We start from the raw sequence: 15,573 nt of genomic DNA, 5'->3' as shown, positions 1-15,573 counted from the left end.
GGTGGGCAAGAACTTTGTTCTGAAATGTGGACGTGCTCTTGGAAATCACAATCCTCGACTCCAATAAAAATTAATTTAAAAAATAAAAACAAAATTGGAATTGACCCTAAAAAAAAAAAAAAAAAAACGGAAAGAAATCACAGCCCTCAGAGGGTTGCCGGCACGCCAGATTCTCCATGATTGGGAGGCTTCCCCCCTCCGGCCACGATAAAGCAGCGTGGAAGGGTGGCATGTTCCTCCCAGGAGGGTTCTGTCCGTACGTGGCCCGTTCTCTGTGCAGATGGTCAGGTCTTGGCTCGCGGTCTAGAAGGCTTTGGGTACACGCAACTTCTAGATCCCAGGCTGCATCCAGTCACCGCCTGCTCTAAATGGTTTGTCCACACACGGCCCCGCCCCTTCGTCCACACGGTGGGCTTCCCAGCAGCAAGAGCAGAGTCAGATGGAGACTCTGGCCTGCGAAGCCGACAGTGTTGATCTTCAGGCCCTCTTCGGGAAGTGTGAGGAGCTCTCTAGGTGAAAGCGGTCACAAGTCCACAGGGGGGCGGTAGTGAGCTATCACAATGCGTCTCGGTGCCAGGTCATGGGGGCGGGGGTGGCTTCCTTAGGGCCAGGCTGCCTGGGGCCCTGACAGGTGAGGAGTGTGCCCACCTGCAGACCAGAGGCCCTCCTGGCCAGAGCATGGTCCCGAAGAAGGACAGGAGCTCCAGGGGTGCAGTGCAGAAGTGTGGAGGGGGCTGAGGCCCAGGCGAGGGGCACTGCTCTGGGGACAGGTCTTGGTGGCCCTAAGAGTCTGAGGCCAGTGTTGACAGGTGGAGGCTCTCTCCAGCGTGACCTTCCATTTGGGGCCCCCCTCCCTCATTCTGTCTCTCAGTGCGCCCCAGTGAGTCCAGGAGGCCGGTCTCAGCCTCCAGAGGGCAAGCTGGGGTCATGGACTCAGGGAGGCAGGTTTCGATTCTGTCCAAGACACTGTTGTGTAATCCCTGGGCTGGGGGCGGGCAGTGGAGTAAACCTGCAGGCCGGTCTCAGAGGCCAGAAGCCAGATGAGCTGGAGAGAGGGTTATCCTCCAGGTGATGGAGGCGAGATGCGGGCAGGTGTGGGAGGGGAGGGGAGGCGAGTGGGGGGGAGCAGGGGGTGCGGGAAGGACCGGGGAGGGGTGGGCGCAGTGGTGTCAGCAGGGAGACTGACACCCTCTGCCCCTGCAGATGTCGCACACCAAGCCGTACATCCGGAAGAAGGCTGTGCTGATCATGTACAAGGTGTTCCTGAAGTACCCTGAGTCTCTGCGCCCTGCCTTTCCCCGCCTGAAGGAGAAGCTGGAGGACCCCGATCCCGGTTTGTTGACTTGAGTTAAGAAGGGGCCCGTGTGGGGCCGTGATGCTCCACCAGCATCTGTGAAGGCTTGGTGGAGGGGGGTAACTAGGTCCCAGGACCCCGTCCTAGCCCTCCCCCATAGGGCACCTTCTTACTTTCTGGCACCACGAGATGCCAGGTTCGCTTTCTACTTTCCCGCCAGTCCTGGAATCCGCCGTTTCTCCAAACAGCTCTAGTTTTGTTAGCTGGTGTGGGATTTAGAAGCCAAGACCACTGGGTGTGCTTATTTCTGCCAGCTGTCATTGCCTCCAGGCCGTAGCAGACACCACACTCGCTCCCTGGGGAGGCCTCTCTGTCCGCATGTTCGCAGTCTCGTGTTTATTCTGCTGCCTTGATTGGCAGTCCCACACCACAGGGTTCACTCCTGCCTCCGCCTGTCCTTTTCTGTAACTCCTTCCGGAGAGACCCCGGGCCATGCAGATGTAAAACAGCTTCTCCAAATCTTTGCTTGTCTCGGGAGAATCTGCTGTGCATCGCAGAGGATCACGGGGTGTGGAGCGTCGTGGTTAGGGTCAGGAGCCGAGGGGCAGGCGAGGCGGGCTGGGGGCATGAGCGGGGGCAGCCCCGGGGGGAGGCGGACAGAGCACCTGGAGTGACTTTGATCCTGCTGGGGACACACCCCGAGGGTCCCGCCTGCTCTGGTGGGCGCCCCCTTGCTGATGGCGTCCCTCGCTTCTCAGGGGTCCAGTCGGCGGCAGTCAACGTCATCTGTGAGCTGGCCAGACGTAACCCCAAGAACTACCTTTCTCTCGCTCCGCTCTTCTTCAAGCTCATGACCTCCTCCACCAACAACTGGGTCCTCATTAAGATTATCAAACTGGCAAGTGTCGCCCCTGGGGTGTCCTGGGCATGCCAGCCAGCAGAGCCCCGGGCTGCCGTCCCATCCCTGCTTCGGGTGACCACTGGCCTCTCTTGTCCCCTAGTTTGGTGCTCTGACTCCCTTGGAGCCAAGGTTGGGTAAAAAGCTGATTGAGCCTCTCACCAACCTGATCCACAGGTAGGGCTTGGGGCGGGCGTGGGAGGGGTGCCCCAAGGAGGGGCGGGTGGAGGGGCACCCAGGCCTGAGGGCCTGCCGCCGCCAGGAGCCGCATCTCTGGGTTCTCCCTTCCTCAGTTTGCAGACAGCACATTCATGACAGGAGGGAGAGGGAATTTCTTGGCGGTCCAGTGGTTAGGACTCTGAGTTCTCACTGCCGAGGTCCCGGGTTCAATCCCTGGTTGGGGAACTAAAGTCTCACAAGCCATGCAGCACCACCAGAAGTAGACAGACAGACAGATAGATAGGCAGGCAATGGGGATATATTTTAAAAATAAAAAAAAGGATGGAGAAAGCTGTCCCAGCCAGTCTCTGGTTCACAAGTAGACCTCAGCAGTCTAATTGAAGAGCCCTAGATGAGTGTGTCACCGCCCAGTTCTGGAATGTTCTAGGAGCTTCTACACGACTTCAGGTGCCTTCAGGTGGTTGAATTGTGGGGGCCAAGCTTCAGGTGCCAGGAGATTCTGCTCCTGGGGTCCCCTGGGAAGTGGCCAAGGGCTTGGGACGTTGCTGATTTTAAACAAATCACCAGTCACCGGGTTTATAGCAGCTTGTGGTTTTCAGAGCATTTACGAGAAGCCATCAGTCCTGTGACCGTTCATGTGGACTGCCTCTGGTGGCCTGTGCTGTCGGGTTTGGGGGATTTGGACTTGAGAACATCACTGTGAGAATTTCAGAGTGGAGTGGACGTGCCTGGTGCCCACCCTGGTCGTCCTGGGCTGTGCTCACTGTGGCCCTGGACGCCCCCGAGGGATGACATGGGGCACGACTCCGTGTTCTTCCTGCCTGCGCGTGGCCAGGCCTACTCCCTGTCCCAGTGGAGGCGGCCGGCAGGGTCTGGGCTGGAGGAGAGAGGCCTTTGGGGAACTTGGATTCTCTTCATGGGGGTCGCAGAATCAGGTTATTCGTGCGTGGGCTGCAGTGGCGGGAGCATTTCAGTTCGCTTTTGAGGGCTAGAAGGGGTGCTTCCGTCCCTTGGAGGAATCTGATGGCCTCACTGCCGAGGGTGGGGTGTCACCGGCATGGCCTTCAGACCCGAGGCTTCCTGGGCTCCGCATTTCCTCAGAGGTGGTGCCCCCAGGAGTCTCGGTGGGGTGAGCGGGAGGCAGGCGGCCCTGTCTTCTCGGCTCCTATGTTTCCTTCTCTAGCACGTCTGCCATGTCCCTTCTGTACGAGTGTGTCAACACCGTCATCGCAGGTGAGCACCGGGGTGACCTCTTCTGGAGCAGGGAGCTGTCGCCGGCGGGGGAGCTGGTCCCCGGGCCTCACCAGAACCTTGTTCCCGGCTGGGAAGCTGTTTGGCCCGGCCCATCTGCAGCCCCTTTGGAAGTGTCAGCTCAGACACGGTTGCAGCCAGAGCCATTGCCAACCTCAGGCTCCAGTGATAAACACTGCACCCTGGCATCTGCCACACCCACCAGCAAGACCGCTTTTCATGAGCATTTTAAAGCAAATCTCAGGCCGCTTTCCCTGTGGTGTCTTTAGCATAGGACCTACAACCACGAGAGTTCTCGAGAGAGAATCGGCACGTGCTCCCCAAAGGGTCTCGTGGAGTCCGTTAGTTACAATCAGACCGCCTGGTGACTTGTCCCTGCAGCCCAGTTTCCTGTAGATAGGCAGAGGGAGTTGGTGGCCCAAGGGTTCAGCTTCTTGCTGCCTGCCTGTCCCTGCCCTAAACTGTCAGATGCTCTTCACAGCCCATGGGCAGCCTTAAGTTCAGTGAAGCCCAGGAAACTGGCCCGGGGTCTACACTCATGACTGCTGTGTGGGCTGTGAGTGTCGCTGAGGGTCAGCGACAGTGAAAGGGAGAGGAAGGGCGAGTGTGGGACTTGGGAGCAGGGCAGGCTGGCCAGAGAGTGGTCCCTGAGTCTGGAAAGGTCCATGGGGAGGACCAAGGTGTGGCAGGATCGCAGATGGCCCTGGTTATGGGCAGAGGGAGTGGGGATGCAGACGGGAGGTAGGCCTGGTCCATTGTGCATTGCAGGGCCAGCGGGTCTCAGCTGAGGGCTGGCCCACAGACCTGCCCTGGACAAGGACCCCTGGTGCCCGGGGCCTGTGGTCTGCTCTCTTGGTCGCAGAGACCCAGCCTGAGGTTCTCACTGGGGCTGGTCACGCAGGGCCCTCACCCCAGTCATTTGTTTCAGTGCTCATCTCGCTGTCGTCTGGCATGCCCAACCATAGTGCCAGCATCCAGGTATGTCATGGGACCAGGGGCTCCTCTCCTAGGCCCCAGGGACTCTGCCATTGGTTTAGAAGATGTGACGAGTGGCATCTCCCCTCTTTACAGCTCTGTGTTCAGAAACTGAGGATATTAATAGAAGACTCCGATCAGAACTGTGAGTTGCTCCCTCTGCAGGTCCTGCAGGCCCTGCGCCCTAGACCTCCGCAAGTGAGGGCTCGTCCCCGCCCGAGAGGAGAGCGAGCCTGGCACGGCTGGCAGATTCCTCCCCGGGTACAGCCCCCTCGTCTGCATGGCGGGCTCCTTCCAGCTGGCATCTCAGGGTGTCGCTCGGCCGTGTCCACTGGAAAGGTCTTTAAACTCGGGCCCACATCCACGGGGAGCTGGGACCCGGTTGCAGGGAGGACCCGGGGAGGCCAGCGGAAGCACAGTTGAGACATAAAGGGCGAGCTCAGCCCCGGGAGGAGCAGGCTGGGCGTGGAGGAAAGTCCCCGCGGGCATGCTGCAGGCACCCCCGGCGGTTAATCAGATGGGGTGGTGCGTGGGGCTCCTGACGAGCGAGGGGGAGCTGCTGTACGTCTTGCTCGTGTGCCAACTCGTGCACTTCCTTCAGCCGACATGTGCTGTCGAGGGTTCCAGCCAGTCACACGCCCCTGCTGCCAGGACCACGGTGGAGAGGGCTTCTGAGGGCCTGGTCATGTGGGCTGCTCAGTTTTTGGTTTTCGCTTTTTTTTGTTTTTTTTGTCTGCGCCTTGTGGCTGCTGGGATCCTAGTACCCCGACCAGACCAGGGATTGATCCTGGGCCCTTACAGTGGAAGTGCAGAATCCCAACCACTGGACAGCCAGGGAATTAATTCCCTGGCTGCTCATTTTGAATCCAGGTCTGTTTGTTTTGAGAGGAGTTGCCAAACTTTTCCTGGAAAGGGCCAGATAGTAATTCTTGTCAGCTTTGCAGGCTGTGTGGTCTCTGCCACTGTAGCGTAGAAGCCTGCTGGCGGGTGTAGACCACAGGCCTGTCGTGTGCCAGTAACGCTGCCCTAGAGACGGGCTGCGACCTAATCTAGATGACGGTGCGTTGGGCTGCTTGAGGTGGGCAACGAGGTGGGCCTGGTGCCTGTGAGACGTGGGCCGACGGGGTCCAGGTGGTTTGGGGTGGGGCTGCAGGCCCGGCCTCGCTCTCAGAACCTCGTCCACGTCTGAGAGCGCTGCGCTGTCTCTGCAGTGAAGTACCTGGGGCTCCTGGCCATGTCCAAGATCCTGAGGACACACCCCAAGTCCGTACAGGCGCACAAGGATCTTGTCCTGCAGTGCCTGGACGACAAGGACGAGTCCATCCGGCTGCGGGCCCTCGACCTCCTGTACGGCATGGTACGTGCCCACCCTGCCACCTGGCCGCCCCGCCGGCCCGCCCGGCCCCTCCCTCACCAGCCGCCCCCGCTCCAGGTGTCCAAGAAGAACCTGATGGAGATTGTCAAGAAGCTGATGACCCACGTGGACAAGGCCGAGGGCACGACCTACCGCGACGAGCTGCTCACCAAGATCATTGACATCTGCAGCCAGTCCAACTACCAGCACATCACCAACTTCGAGTGGTGCGGCCTGCAGCCCAGCGTGCAGGCGGGTGGGCGGGCAGGCGGGGGCGCTGCCCTCACGGGCTCTGTCCGGCAGGTACATCAGCATCCTGGTGGAGCTGACCCGACTGGAGGGCACCCGCCACGGCCACCTCATCGCCGCCCAGATGCTGGATGTGGCCATCCGCGTGAAGGCCATCCGCCGGTTTGCCGTGTCGCAGATGTCCGCGCTGCTTGACAGCGCCCACCTGGTGGCCAGCAGCACCCAGCGCAGCGGCATCTGCGAGGTGCTCTACGCGGCCGCCTGGATCTGCGGGGAGTTCTCCGAGTGAGTGGGGGCCAGGGGCCTCCTGCTCCCCAGGGGAAGCGGGTGTGCCCGCCAGACCCCAGTCCCGGCAGTCGCCCCGCCCACCCGCCCACCTCCTCTCTCCCGCCCTCATTGGGCAACAGCTGCTCTCGCGGCGAACGTCTCCCGTCACGGGGAGCGGTGAGAGGTCCACCAGCCGCTGGCCCAGCCTTCCTCCCCTCTTCACTGCTGCAGCCACAGGTCGTCCGTTGCCAAATCCAGGCCGTTGATAGCTTTCCTCTCCTTTTTCTCGACTGCTTTGTGCGGCTGCGCTGTGACTGTCATGCCATTGCTGTGGTTTCTCCCTTCACATCCCCTCCCTCAGCACCTGGCATCGGCCAGCCCTGGCACACAGACCCGCTGGGGCGGCTGCTCACCGGCCCTCCCTGTCCTCAGGCACCTACAGGAGCCCCAGCAGACCCTGGAGGCCATGCTGCGGCCCAAAGTCACCACCCTGCCGGGCCACATCCAAGCCGTGTATGTGCAGAACGTGGTCAAGCTGTACGCAGCCATCCTGCAGCAGAAAGAGCAGGCCGCGGACGCGCAGGCGGCCCAGGAGGTCACGCAGCTCCTAGTGGAGCGGCTGCCCCAGTTTGTGCAGAGTGCGGACCTGGAAGCCCAGGAGCGGGTGAGTGCCGCACGTCAGCACGGGGGTCGGGTCAGCTCCGGGAGAGCAGCTTGGGCAGGTGTTCTTTTCTTGGCTCCCCCGCACTCGGCCTGGGGGGGTGGGCAGATCTGAAGCCACCGTGCTGGGGAGGCCCTGGGTCGGTGGGTGGGAGACTGTGAGCGAACGGGAGACAGTGTGAGGGTATGTGGTCAACCCGAGAGGGAAGCCTCAGAGGTGACTGCGGTCCTGGAGGGCGCTGGCCGGGAGGGTGGAGGAGAGCTGGTTGGACGAGAGTTTGGCATGGCATTTGGGCATCGGTGGCCTAGGAGCCCGCCTCTTGGCTCTGTGGTGACGTGGGGCTCTCAGTTACCCAGACCCCGCACCGGCGCTCAGTGGGCCCCGGTGGCCTCTGCGGTCATGGGCGGGTGTGTGACGTGCGCCTGTCTGCTGGCCGAGGGTCAGCTGCACTCTTGGGGGCCGTGTGAAGGTGCCCTGGTGGCTGGCGCCGCTGCTCGCTGGGGCGGTTGCCTTGTGGGGCGGTGCTCAATCCACCCCCAACCCCTTGTCTCATCTGGGAGCCCTTTTGTGTCCTCGTGAAGGAGACAGCAGCTGGGCTGGCCTCCTGGCTGGCCCGGTCAGCGGTTCCTCGCGGTGTGTTCTGCAAGTCCTCAGCAGGGGTCTGGCTGGGCGTCTGCACGGTTTGAGCAATGCCCTGCGGGGGCTGAGTGGCCTTCACAGCCAGGCCTCCGTAACTCCTTCCTGACTCATCCACGGCCCCCCCAGGCATCCTGCATCTTGCAGCTGGTCAAACACGTCCAGAAGCTTCAGGCCAGGGATGTGCCAGTGGCAGAAGAAGTGAGTGCGCTCTTTGCTGGGGAGCTGAACCCGGTGGCTCCCAAGGCACAGAAGAAGGTTCCGGTCCCCGAAGGGTGAGCTCTGCGGTCCGTCAGAGGACACAGACACGGGGTGGCATGAGGGCCTGTGGGAGCAGAACCACAGCCCGGACCTGCTGTCCAGACGGGCGAGGTGGAGGGGTCTGGGAGGAAGGTCCCCTGAGGCCCCAGTCGCCTGTGGACGGGACAGACCCTTCTCACACAGACCGTAGGCACGGCACTCACTACTTCTCCTGGGGCCCTGCTGCCCCACCCCGGGAAGCAGGTTGGCTGGTAGTTGTCGCCCACAAACCTTGCGGGCAGCGTGAGAACGGGGGAGGCGGGCTGCCCAGGCTCCAGGGTCCCTGGTCTGCCTTGCCCACTGTGACCTTGGGCCACTGCCCAGCCTTCATATCCTTGTCTCCAAGGGGACGGCAGCGCCCAGGGCCAGGCATGCAGGCTGGAGCCACCGTGTGATCTCACTGTGTCCTGCAGCCTGGACCTGGACGCCTGGATCAATGAGCCGCTCTCGGACAGTGAGTCTGAGGATGAGAAGCCCAAGGCCATCTTCCACGACGAGGAGCCACGGCACGCCAAGCAGCGGCCGCCCGAGGCGGACGAGCAGGAACTGGCCCGGGTGAGGCGGGGCGGGCCTGGGCCGCGCGTGGTCAGGTCTGGGCTTGGGTCCACTGTCCGGTGGGCAGCGCTGAGCCCACCTTCGACTTTGGGTGAGGGTTCTCGTTGAGACCAGGAGTGGCCTCTTGAGCCAGGAGCTCCCTAGGGAGACCGTGGGGCCCGAGCATGCTCAGGCCCTGGGGTGCCCGGCATGCTGCGCCTGCCTGCTGCCTGCGCTTGTGGGTGCGGGGCCTCAGGGTGTCGTGCAGAATGGAGAAGCAAGGCGTGCTGCGTCCCCCGCTCCCCCGCCGGCCTTCCTTGCCCGGCCTGCCCCCCACCCGAGGCCCTACCCCAGAGCACGCGGTCTCTCCGACCCCCGCCTGTGCAGCTCCTGGGTTGTCCCTCCTGCCGCCTGCCTGTCTCCCACCTGCTCTTTCCCACCGCCGGCCTCTGTCTCCTGGTGGTCAAAGGCCAACAGTGAAAGTGGCGAGGGGTCCCGGCCCCCTTGGGTCTGGCGCGTGGAGGAGGCCCCCACCTTGGGAGCATGCGAGGGTGAGGGCTCCGTGTACCCGCTGACGTGTGCGCTGCATCCTGTTCCCTCAGCGCCGCGAGGCCCGGAAGCAGGAGCAGGCCAACAACCCATTCTACATCAAGAGTTCCCCGTCCCCCCAAAAGGTGAGGCCGGCCTGCTCGTCCTTGAGACACGCTCCCACGGGGCCCATCCGCTCTCTGTCCACGGCCTGTGCGGGGCTGTCAGCAAGTCCACGGGCAGGACCGTGAGGGGCTCCCGACACCAACAGCTGGGGAGTGAGTCCTGCATGGGCGAGGTCAGGCTCCTTTGCCTTGGTGGGAGGGGAGGGGGCGCAAGGGGACCTGGGGTCCTGCCTGGAGCCACCTCCTTCATCTGTACCCTCCACACTGCAGACCCGTCATCCGTGTTGGGCTCCCCTGGGGACATGTGGCTCCACGGGGCGGGTGCTGCGTGGTTTCCTTGATCCTGGGATTTCTGGGTCACCCCTCTGAGGGGCTGCAGACTGTCCCCCGCTGGCACCTGTGTGTCGGGCTTGCTGATTCCAGCCGTCCTGGGGGCGGGAAGCACTACGTCACCATGGTTCCAAGCCTGCACTGTTTTTCCGACTTGGAAAAGAAAAAGATTCAGGTGCAAAAAATGGAGGTCTTGCGCCCCATCCTGTACTCGTCCCCACTGGCACCCCACCCCCGTCTTTGTGACCCCTTGCTCTGGGGCGTCGGCGCATCACGCTGGGCCCGCCGCCCTGCCCATTGACGGGGCCTCAGTGTCTCCTCTCCAGCGGTACCAGGACGCGCCAGGTGTGGACCACATTCCCGTGGTGCAGATTGACCTCTCGGTGCCCTTGAAGGTGCCAGGCAAGTGTGTGCCCAGTGGCACGGGTGACGGGGACCTCAGGCCAGGTGCAGGCACCGCCTCGGGCCTGCGCTCCAGCCCTGCCCTGCACCCCGTGCTGCATCCTCGTCCCAGCAGGCACGGGTGCACGCCACGGCCCCCAGGTTCAGCCCCACACCCCTCGCCGCCCAGGGGCCCCCATCTGCATCTCGGTAGCCAGAGGGCATTGCCCAGCATCCCCTTCCCCCAGGCATGGGTCTCGGGGCTGTGGGTGAACCAGGTGGCAGCAGGGTGCTGGCCGGGTGGGACGTGTCCACGGCTCTGGGCTGAGTGCCGCATGTGCGCCTGTCGGCAGGGATGCCCATGTCAGACCAGTACGTGAAGCTGGAGGAAGAACGGCGGCACCGGCAGAGGCTGGAGAAGGACAAGAGAAAGAGGAAGAAGAGGGAGCGGGAGAGGCGGGGTGCCCGGCGCCACACCTCACTGCACACGGAGAGCGACGAGGACATCACCCCCGCCCAGCGTGTGGACATCGTCACCGAGGAGATGCCCGAGGTCAGCCGCGGGCTTGCGTGTCGGGTGGGCGCCCTTCCCCGAGGTGGGCTCCACCCTGGCGTGGGCCTGCCCATCGCTGCTGCCTCCATGGCACGGGGCAGCCTCAGCCAGCTGTGCCCTGTGTACTGGGAGCAGGCGGCCCCTGCACTCCTGCCCCATTACCTGTGTTGAGTTTGCTGCCCGCGCTGAGCGCCAGGCCCCAGATCAGACTCCCTCGTGGGTGTGGACCTGGTGGCCCGTTTCTGAGAAGGGAGATGGGGGCCCTGTGGACCCGTAAAGGCTTGGCGGGGTCAGGGGCTGGATGGGTTGATCTGGATGGACGCAGGGCTTCTCTCCCCCCTCAGAACGCCCTGCCCAGCGACGAGGACGACAAAGACCCCAACGACCCCTACAGGGCCCTGGACATCGACTTGGACAAGTGAGTGCTGGGACTGAGACCTGGGCAGCTGCCCCGTGGGGCTGGACGCGGCCTGGGCTCCCCATGGCCTGGTCCCTCTCTCTGTTCTCTGTTCATTGCACAGAGGGGGAGCGGCCTTGTCACGGGCCACGCCTCCTGTGACCACCCCCAGGCCCCTAGCCGACAGTGAGAAGCTGCCCATCCAGAAACACAGAGATACTGAGACTTCCAAGTCCCCGGAGAGACAGGACGTCACTGTCGTGGAAAAGAAGAGCAAGAAGCCCAAGAGGAAGGAGAAGAAGCAGAAGGAGAAAGAGCGAGAGAAGAAGAAGAAGAAAGAGGCGGAGAAGGTGAGAGGCCAGGCAGCATGTCACATTGGGCGGGGCGGGCCCGGGTTGCCAGCCGTCCCTCTTCCATTACGTGTGTGTCATACGTGTGGAGGGGGGCTCCTACATAACCGTCACGCACGGCTCGTGGGCCTTGCCGCAGAGCAGCGTGATTCCGCCTGGCCACGTGGTCCTGGCGGGCGCTCGTTTCTGTGGTGGTAGCGCTGGACATGCCCCCAGCTCCCTGCCCATTCGGGTCCTGCGGGGCCGCAGTGGCTTGTGCCTGGCGGAGCCACTGTGCCCTCTCGGGGCTGCTGCTCTGGCCAAAGGCACGTGTTCCTGTGGTTTCAGGGTGTGGACTTAGACTTCTGGCTGTCCACCACGCCGCCTGCTGCCACCCCGGCCCCGGTAAGAGCCTGCTAGTGACCCGTGCTGGCCCCGAGTGTCCCTCGGTGGACACCTGTGCTTTTTGGCCTTGGAGACGTCAGGGTGCCACCTCGGTGCCCTGCCCTGGCGGTGGAGGAGGTGGGGGACCCTCAGGCAGAAGCCCGGTCTGGGCCGGCTCGGTTTTGTGCCCAAGGTCTTGCCCAGGCAGTGGCTGCGTGGCTGGCCCTCGGCGCAGGGCCCGGGCCCCCAGAGCCAGGCAGCGCTCCTGAGCGACCACTTTGTGTTAGTGGCTGGGGCCTGGTGGCTCTGGGGTCTCCAGCCGTGACCCCAGTCAGTGCCAGCCGGCCACAGGCCGGGCCTCCTTTTCCCTCTGCTGGCCACCGGCACTTACTGGGGGCCACATGTCTGTCTGCGTGCTGACAACACGCCTGGCGTGTGGAGGGAGGTTCGTCACTGCGGGGTGTCCTGGACCAGGGCAGGTCAGGGCTGAGGGCGCAGGCCACCCCATCCTGGGCGCCAGCTGCCACCCGGCTTCCTGCAGGAGGAGCCTGGCGTGAACGCCGCGGTCACTGCCCCTAAGGAGGAGCCCAGGGGAGAGGAGCAGGACGCCGGCGAGGACGCGGAGCAGGACCTTGAGAAGGTGTGGGGCGCGCTGTGCAGGAGCCGGGCTGGGGGAGGTGCTAGCCCGCCACCGGGTCCCACCGAGTGGGCCACTGGGGCCTCCTGTCGCTGTGCTTACGGGGTTCTGCTTCCACACGGCTCCATGGGCTGTGACTCGCACAGGAGCATGGGCTTGACCTGAGCCCTTTTCTGTCTCAGAAGCCTTCCGAGCAGAAGAAGAAGAAACACAAGAAGGACAAGGGGGAGCGCTCCAAAGACAAGAAGAGACCCAAGAAGAGGGCGCCTCCGAGGGAAGGGGACGCCGAGCCCGTGCAGAACGGCGCGCTCCGTGAGGAGCCCCTCCCGGTGAGGGTGCTTCCCGAGCACGTTGGGAGCGGGCTGTGGGCGTTGCACCCTCCCTGCGGTCCTCCCGGCCCTGCCAGTGTCAGGAGCCCCGGGGTGTAGACTCATGTTGTCCGGGACCCGCGGGGGTCCCTAGTGTTTCCTGCCGGTGGCACCTGGCAGCTCCCAACGTCAGCCCCAGGTCCTCACCGCCTAAAGCTGAAACGTTTCTCTTTTGTTCCAGCCCATGTCTAGCTACTCTCTCCTGGCTGAAAATTCTTACATCAAAATGGTGAGCCACGTGGGGGTTACGGGTGGTGGGGCTGGGCGGGCTCAGGGCTCTTGTTTCTGGATGTGCAGGGCGTGCAGCGGAGCCGGGTGGCCGGCGAGGCCTGCTCACTGTGGGTCGGGAACAGCTGACAGTCGCGGACAGAGCTGGAACTCGGGTGCTTGTGCGAGGGCTCAGGACGTTCCCTTGTTTGCACGTTCATGCGCTGGGAGAGCGGGTGGTGCCCACACTCTCCCAGGCCCTCGTCTAGGCCCACGGGGGTCCCTGGTGGGCTCCCCTGCCCCGCCGACCCCGGGCCTTGCTCTGCAGACGTACGACGTGCAGGGCAGCCTGCAGAAGGACAGCCAGGTCACGGTGTCCATGGTCCTGGAGAACCAGAGCAGCAGCTTCCTCAAGAACATGGAGCTCAACGTGCTGGACTCACTCAACGCCCGACTGGCCCGGCCAGAGGGCTCCTCGGTCCACGACGGTGTCCCCGTGCCTTTCCAGCTGCCCCCTGGTGAGTGGCGCCCAGGAGCCCCCGGATCCTGTCATCTGGTGCCCCCTCAGGGCTGAGCCTGGCTTCCCTGACCAAGGCAGGCAGCACTGAGGACAGACCCAGGCCAGGCTTGCATCCCTGCCACCTGACCAGGTGGCTGCACCCCCATCTGCCACCCCAGGCCGTGCCCCGTGCTGCTTCTCAGGTACGTTTCTCGCCCTCTCCAGGCATCTCCAACGAAGCCCAGTTTGTGTTCACCATTCAGAGCATCGTCACGGCGCAGAAGCTCAAAGGGACCCTGTCTTTCATCGCCAAGGTACCTGGTGGGGGAGGGGGTGCACCCTGAGGGTCAGCTGCGTGCCCCGCCCCCACCCACCCTGCGCCCCTGCTCCTGCAGAATGACGAAGGTTCCACCCATGAGAAGCTGGACTTCAAGCTACACTTCACCTGCACCTCGTACTTGGTCACCACGCCATGCTACAGGTGCGCCACCCTCCCGCCCACCCCTGGCTCCCCACTTCTGTGCCATGGGAAGCTCTCCATGCGGTCACATTGGCAGCGTCCTCTGACCCAAGACGAGGATGTGCACGGAGTGTTGGGTGACCGGCTTGTGGTTGGCGCAGAACGCCCAGCACGTCTGCCGGGCCAGCCAGCTCGGGCGCCTGACTCTCAGCACAGGCCTGGCGGCCCTAACGCTGGACGTCCGAGCCCAGAGTGTAGGCAGGGCTAGCCCTCTTGAGGCCCCTCTCCGTGGCCGTCTCCCCGTGTCCTCACATGCTCGCCCATCCCTGCACGTCTGTATCCTCATTTCCTGTTCCCACAGGGACCCTGGTCACGTTAGATTAGGGCCCTGTCTCCAAGTGCAGTCGTGTCCTAGGGACACAGTTCAGCTCTTGACTTCCTACCCATAAAGGACGCGCCCCACTCCCTGGGCTGGGGTCTCTGCCTGCCCTGCTGCAGGGGAGCCCCCTGTTGTTCCCCCCCATTCTGTGTCCTTCCCACAGTGACGCGTTTGCCAAGTTGTTGGAGTCCGGGGACCTGAGCATGAGCTCAGTCAAGGTTGATGGCATTAGTATGTCCTTCCAGAACCTTCTGGCAAAGATCTGTTTTCACCACCATTTTTCCGGTAAGACTGGACGTGCCAACAGATGGCTCGGCCCTCTTCCCGTACCTGTGACTGTCCCCTGCCGCCAGGGGCTGGCCCAGCCTCACCCCCAGGCCCTCTGTTGCAGTCGTGGAGCGGGTGGACTCCTGCGCCTCCATGTACAGCCGTTCCATCCAGGGCCACCACGTCTGCCTCCTGGTGAAGAAGGTGAGCCCCATGGGAGGGCCCCAGCCAGGCCTGTCCACCCCTCGCCGCTGTGCCTCCTTGAGCCTGTGTTTGTGAGGAGTGTCGGCCTTTCCTTTTGTCCATCTGGCCTTGGCATCAGGGCACTAGTGCATTCCCTCCTCTCGCATTTCCCGGAAGAGATTGCGTGTAGTCAGTATTCCTTCTTGCACGTTATGTAGAATTTGCCAAGGAAATCGTTTGGGGGTTTCTTTTTTGGGGGGGGGGGTTCTTTTTTGAAAAGTTTTTATCTACGAGTTCAGTTTCTTTTTTTGATAGTTGTAAGACTTATTGCTTTCTCTGTTTCTTATTGGGTGATTTTTGGTAGTTCGTAGTTTTCAAAGAATAGGTCTGTTTCATCCAAGTTACGGAGCTGATGGTGTGTCAAGTCATCCAGTTCTCTTCATGTCCTTTTAGTGTCTGAGGGCTCAGTGGTGATTATTTTTCATTCCTGATGTTGGTGATTGGTGTCTTCTCTCATTTTTCTTGGTGTCTTGGTTATCCTGGCCCTATTCCCTCTCTGTCCTGGCCAGAAGTCTTACTTATCCATTTTGTTGATCTTTTGAAAGATCAATTTGATAACCAATCTTTTTAAAAGTTAGGGACTTCCCTGGCAGTGCAGTGGTTAGGACTCCGTGCTTCCACTGCCGGGGGCCCGGGTTTGATCCCTGGCGTGGTGCGGGCAAAAAAAAGTTAATGTTTCTTTAAACAATAAATTGTATTGAGTTCTGCTGCATATGTCCTTACTTCTGCCTGCCTTGGGTTTATTTTGCTCATTTGTGGTTTCTTAAGGTGAAAACTTAGACCAAAACCTGTCTCTTCTTCTTTTTTTTTTAATATTTGTTTGTTTGTTCGTTTATTTACTTACTTATTTTTGACTCGAGCCAGGTCTTTAGTTGCCACACGCGGAC

The 15,573-nt window shown here is 62.2% G+C and overlaps 1 protein-coding gene across 3 annotated transcripts in view; it reads left to right on the top strand.

Annotated features, from left to right (window-relative positions):
• AP3D1 (adaptor related protein complex 3 subunit delta 1) overlaps positions 1-15,573 on the top strand; it is a 44,752-nt gene that overhangs the window by 25,188 nt on the left and 3,991 nt on the right. The window contains exons 6-31 of one of the 3 annotated variants that reach the window (XM_030845682.3): positions 1,204-1,333; positions 2,053-2,192; positions 2,296-2,369; positions 3,556-3,605; positions 4,552-4,601; positions 4,695-4,743; positions 5,810-5,955; positions 6,031-6,179; positions 6,256-6,486; positions 6,901-7,132; positions 7,895-8,040; positions 8,479-8,620; positions 9,202-9,273; positions 9,909-9,984; positions 10,317-10,516; positions 10,861-10,934; positions 11,086-11,263; positions 11,591-11,647; positions 12,168-12,266; positions 12,449-12,592; positions 12,813-12,860; positions 13,167-13,356; positions 13,563-13,651; positions 13,733-13,818; positions 14,340-14,461; positions 14,568-14,647. In XM_030845682.3, the coding sequence (XP_030701542.1) occupies positions 1,204-1,333; positions 2,053-2,192; positions 2,296-2,369; positions 3,556-3,605; positions 4,552-4,601; positions 4,695-4,743; positions 5,810-5,955; positions 6,031-6,179; positions 6,256-6,486; positions 6,901-7,132; positions 7,895-8,040; positions 8,479-8,620; positions 9,202-9,273; positions 9,909-9,984; positions 10,317-10,516; positions 10,861-10,934; positions 11,086-11,263; positions 11,591-11,647; positions 12,168-12,266; positions 12,449-12,592; positions 12,813-12,860; positions 13,167-13,356; positions 13,563-13,651; positions 13,733-13,818; positions 14,340-14,461; positions 14,568-14,647 (3,054 nt within the window). Of the gene's footprint in view, positions 1-1,203; positions 1,334-2,052; positions 2,193-2,295; positions 2,370-3,555; positions 3,606-4,551; positions 4,602-4,694; positions 4,744-5,809; positions 5,956-6,030; positions 6,180-6,255; positions 6,487-6,900; positions 7,133-7,894; positions 8,041-8,478; positions 8,621-9,201; positions 9,274-9,908; positions 9,985-10,316; positions 10,517-10,860; positions 10,935-11,085; positions 11,264-11,590; positions 11,648-12,167; positions 12,267-12,445; positions 12,593-12,812; positions 12,861-13,166; positions 13,357-13,562; positions 13,652-13,732; positions 13,819-14,339; positions 14,462-14,567; positions 14,648-15,573 lie in introns of all 3 variants that reach the window. The other 2 variants (XM_060297412.2, XM_030845681.3) reach the window with 2 other exon arrangements.

Source organism: Globicephala melas, chromosome 3, assembly GCF_963455315.2.
Source record: "Globicephala melas chromosome 3, mGloMel1.2, whole genome shotgun sequence".
In the NCBI taxonomy this organism is placed as follows: Eukaryota; Metazoa; Chordata; class Mammalia; order Artiodactyla; family Delphinidae; genus Globicephala; species Globicephala melas.
Note: the sequence above shows the minus strand (reverse complement) of the source record. Positions and strands in the feature narration are given on the sequence as shown.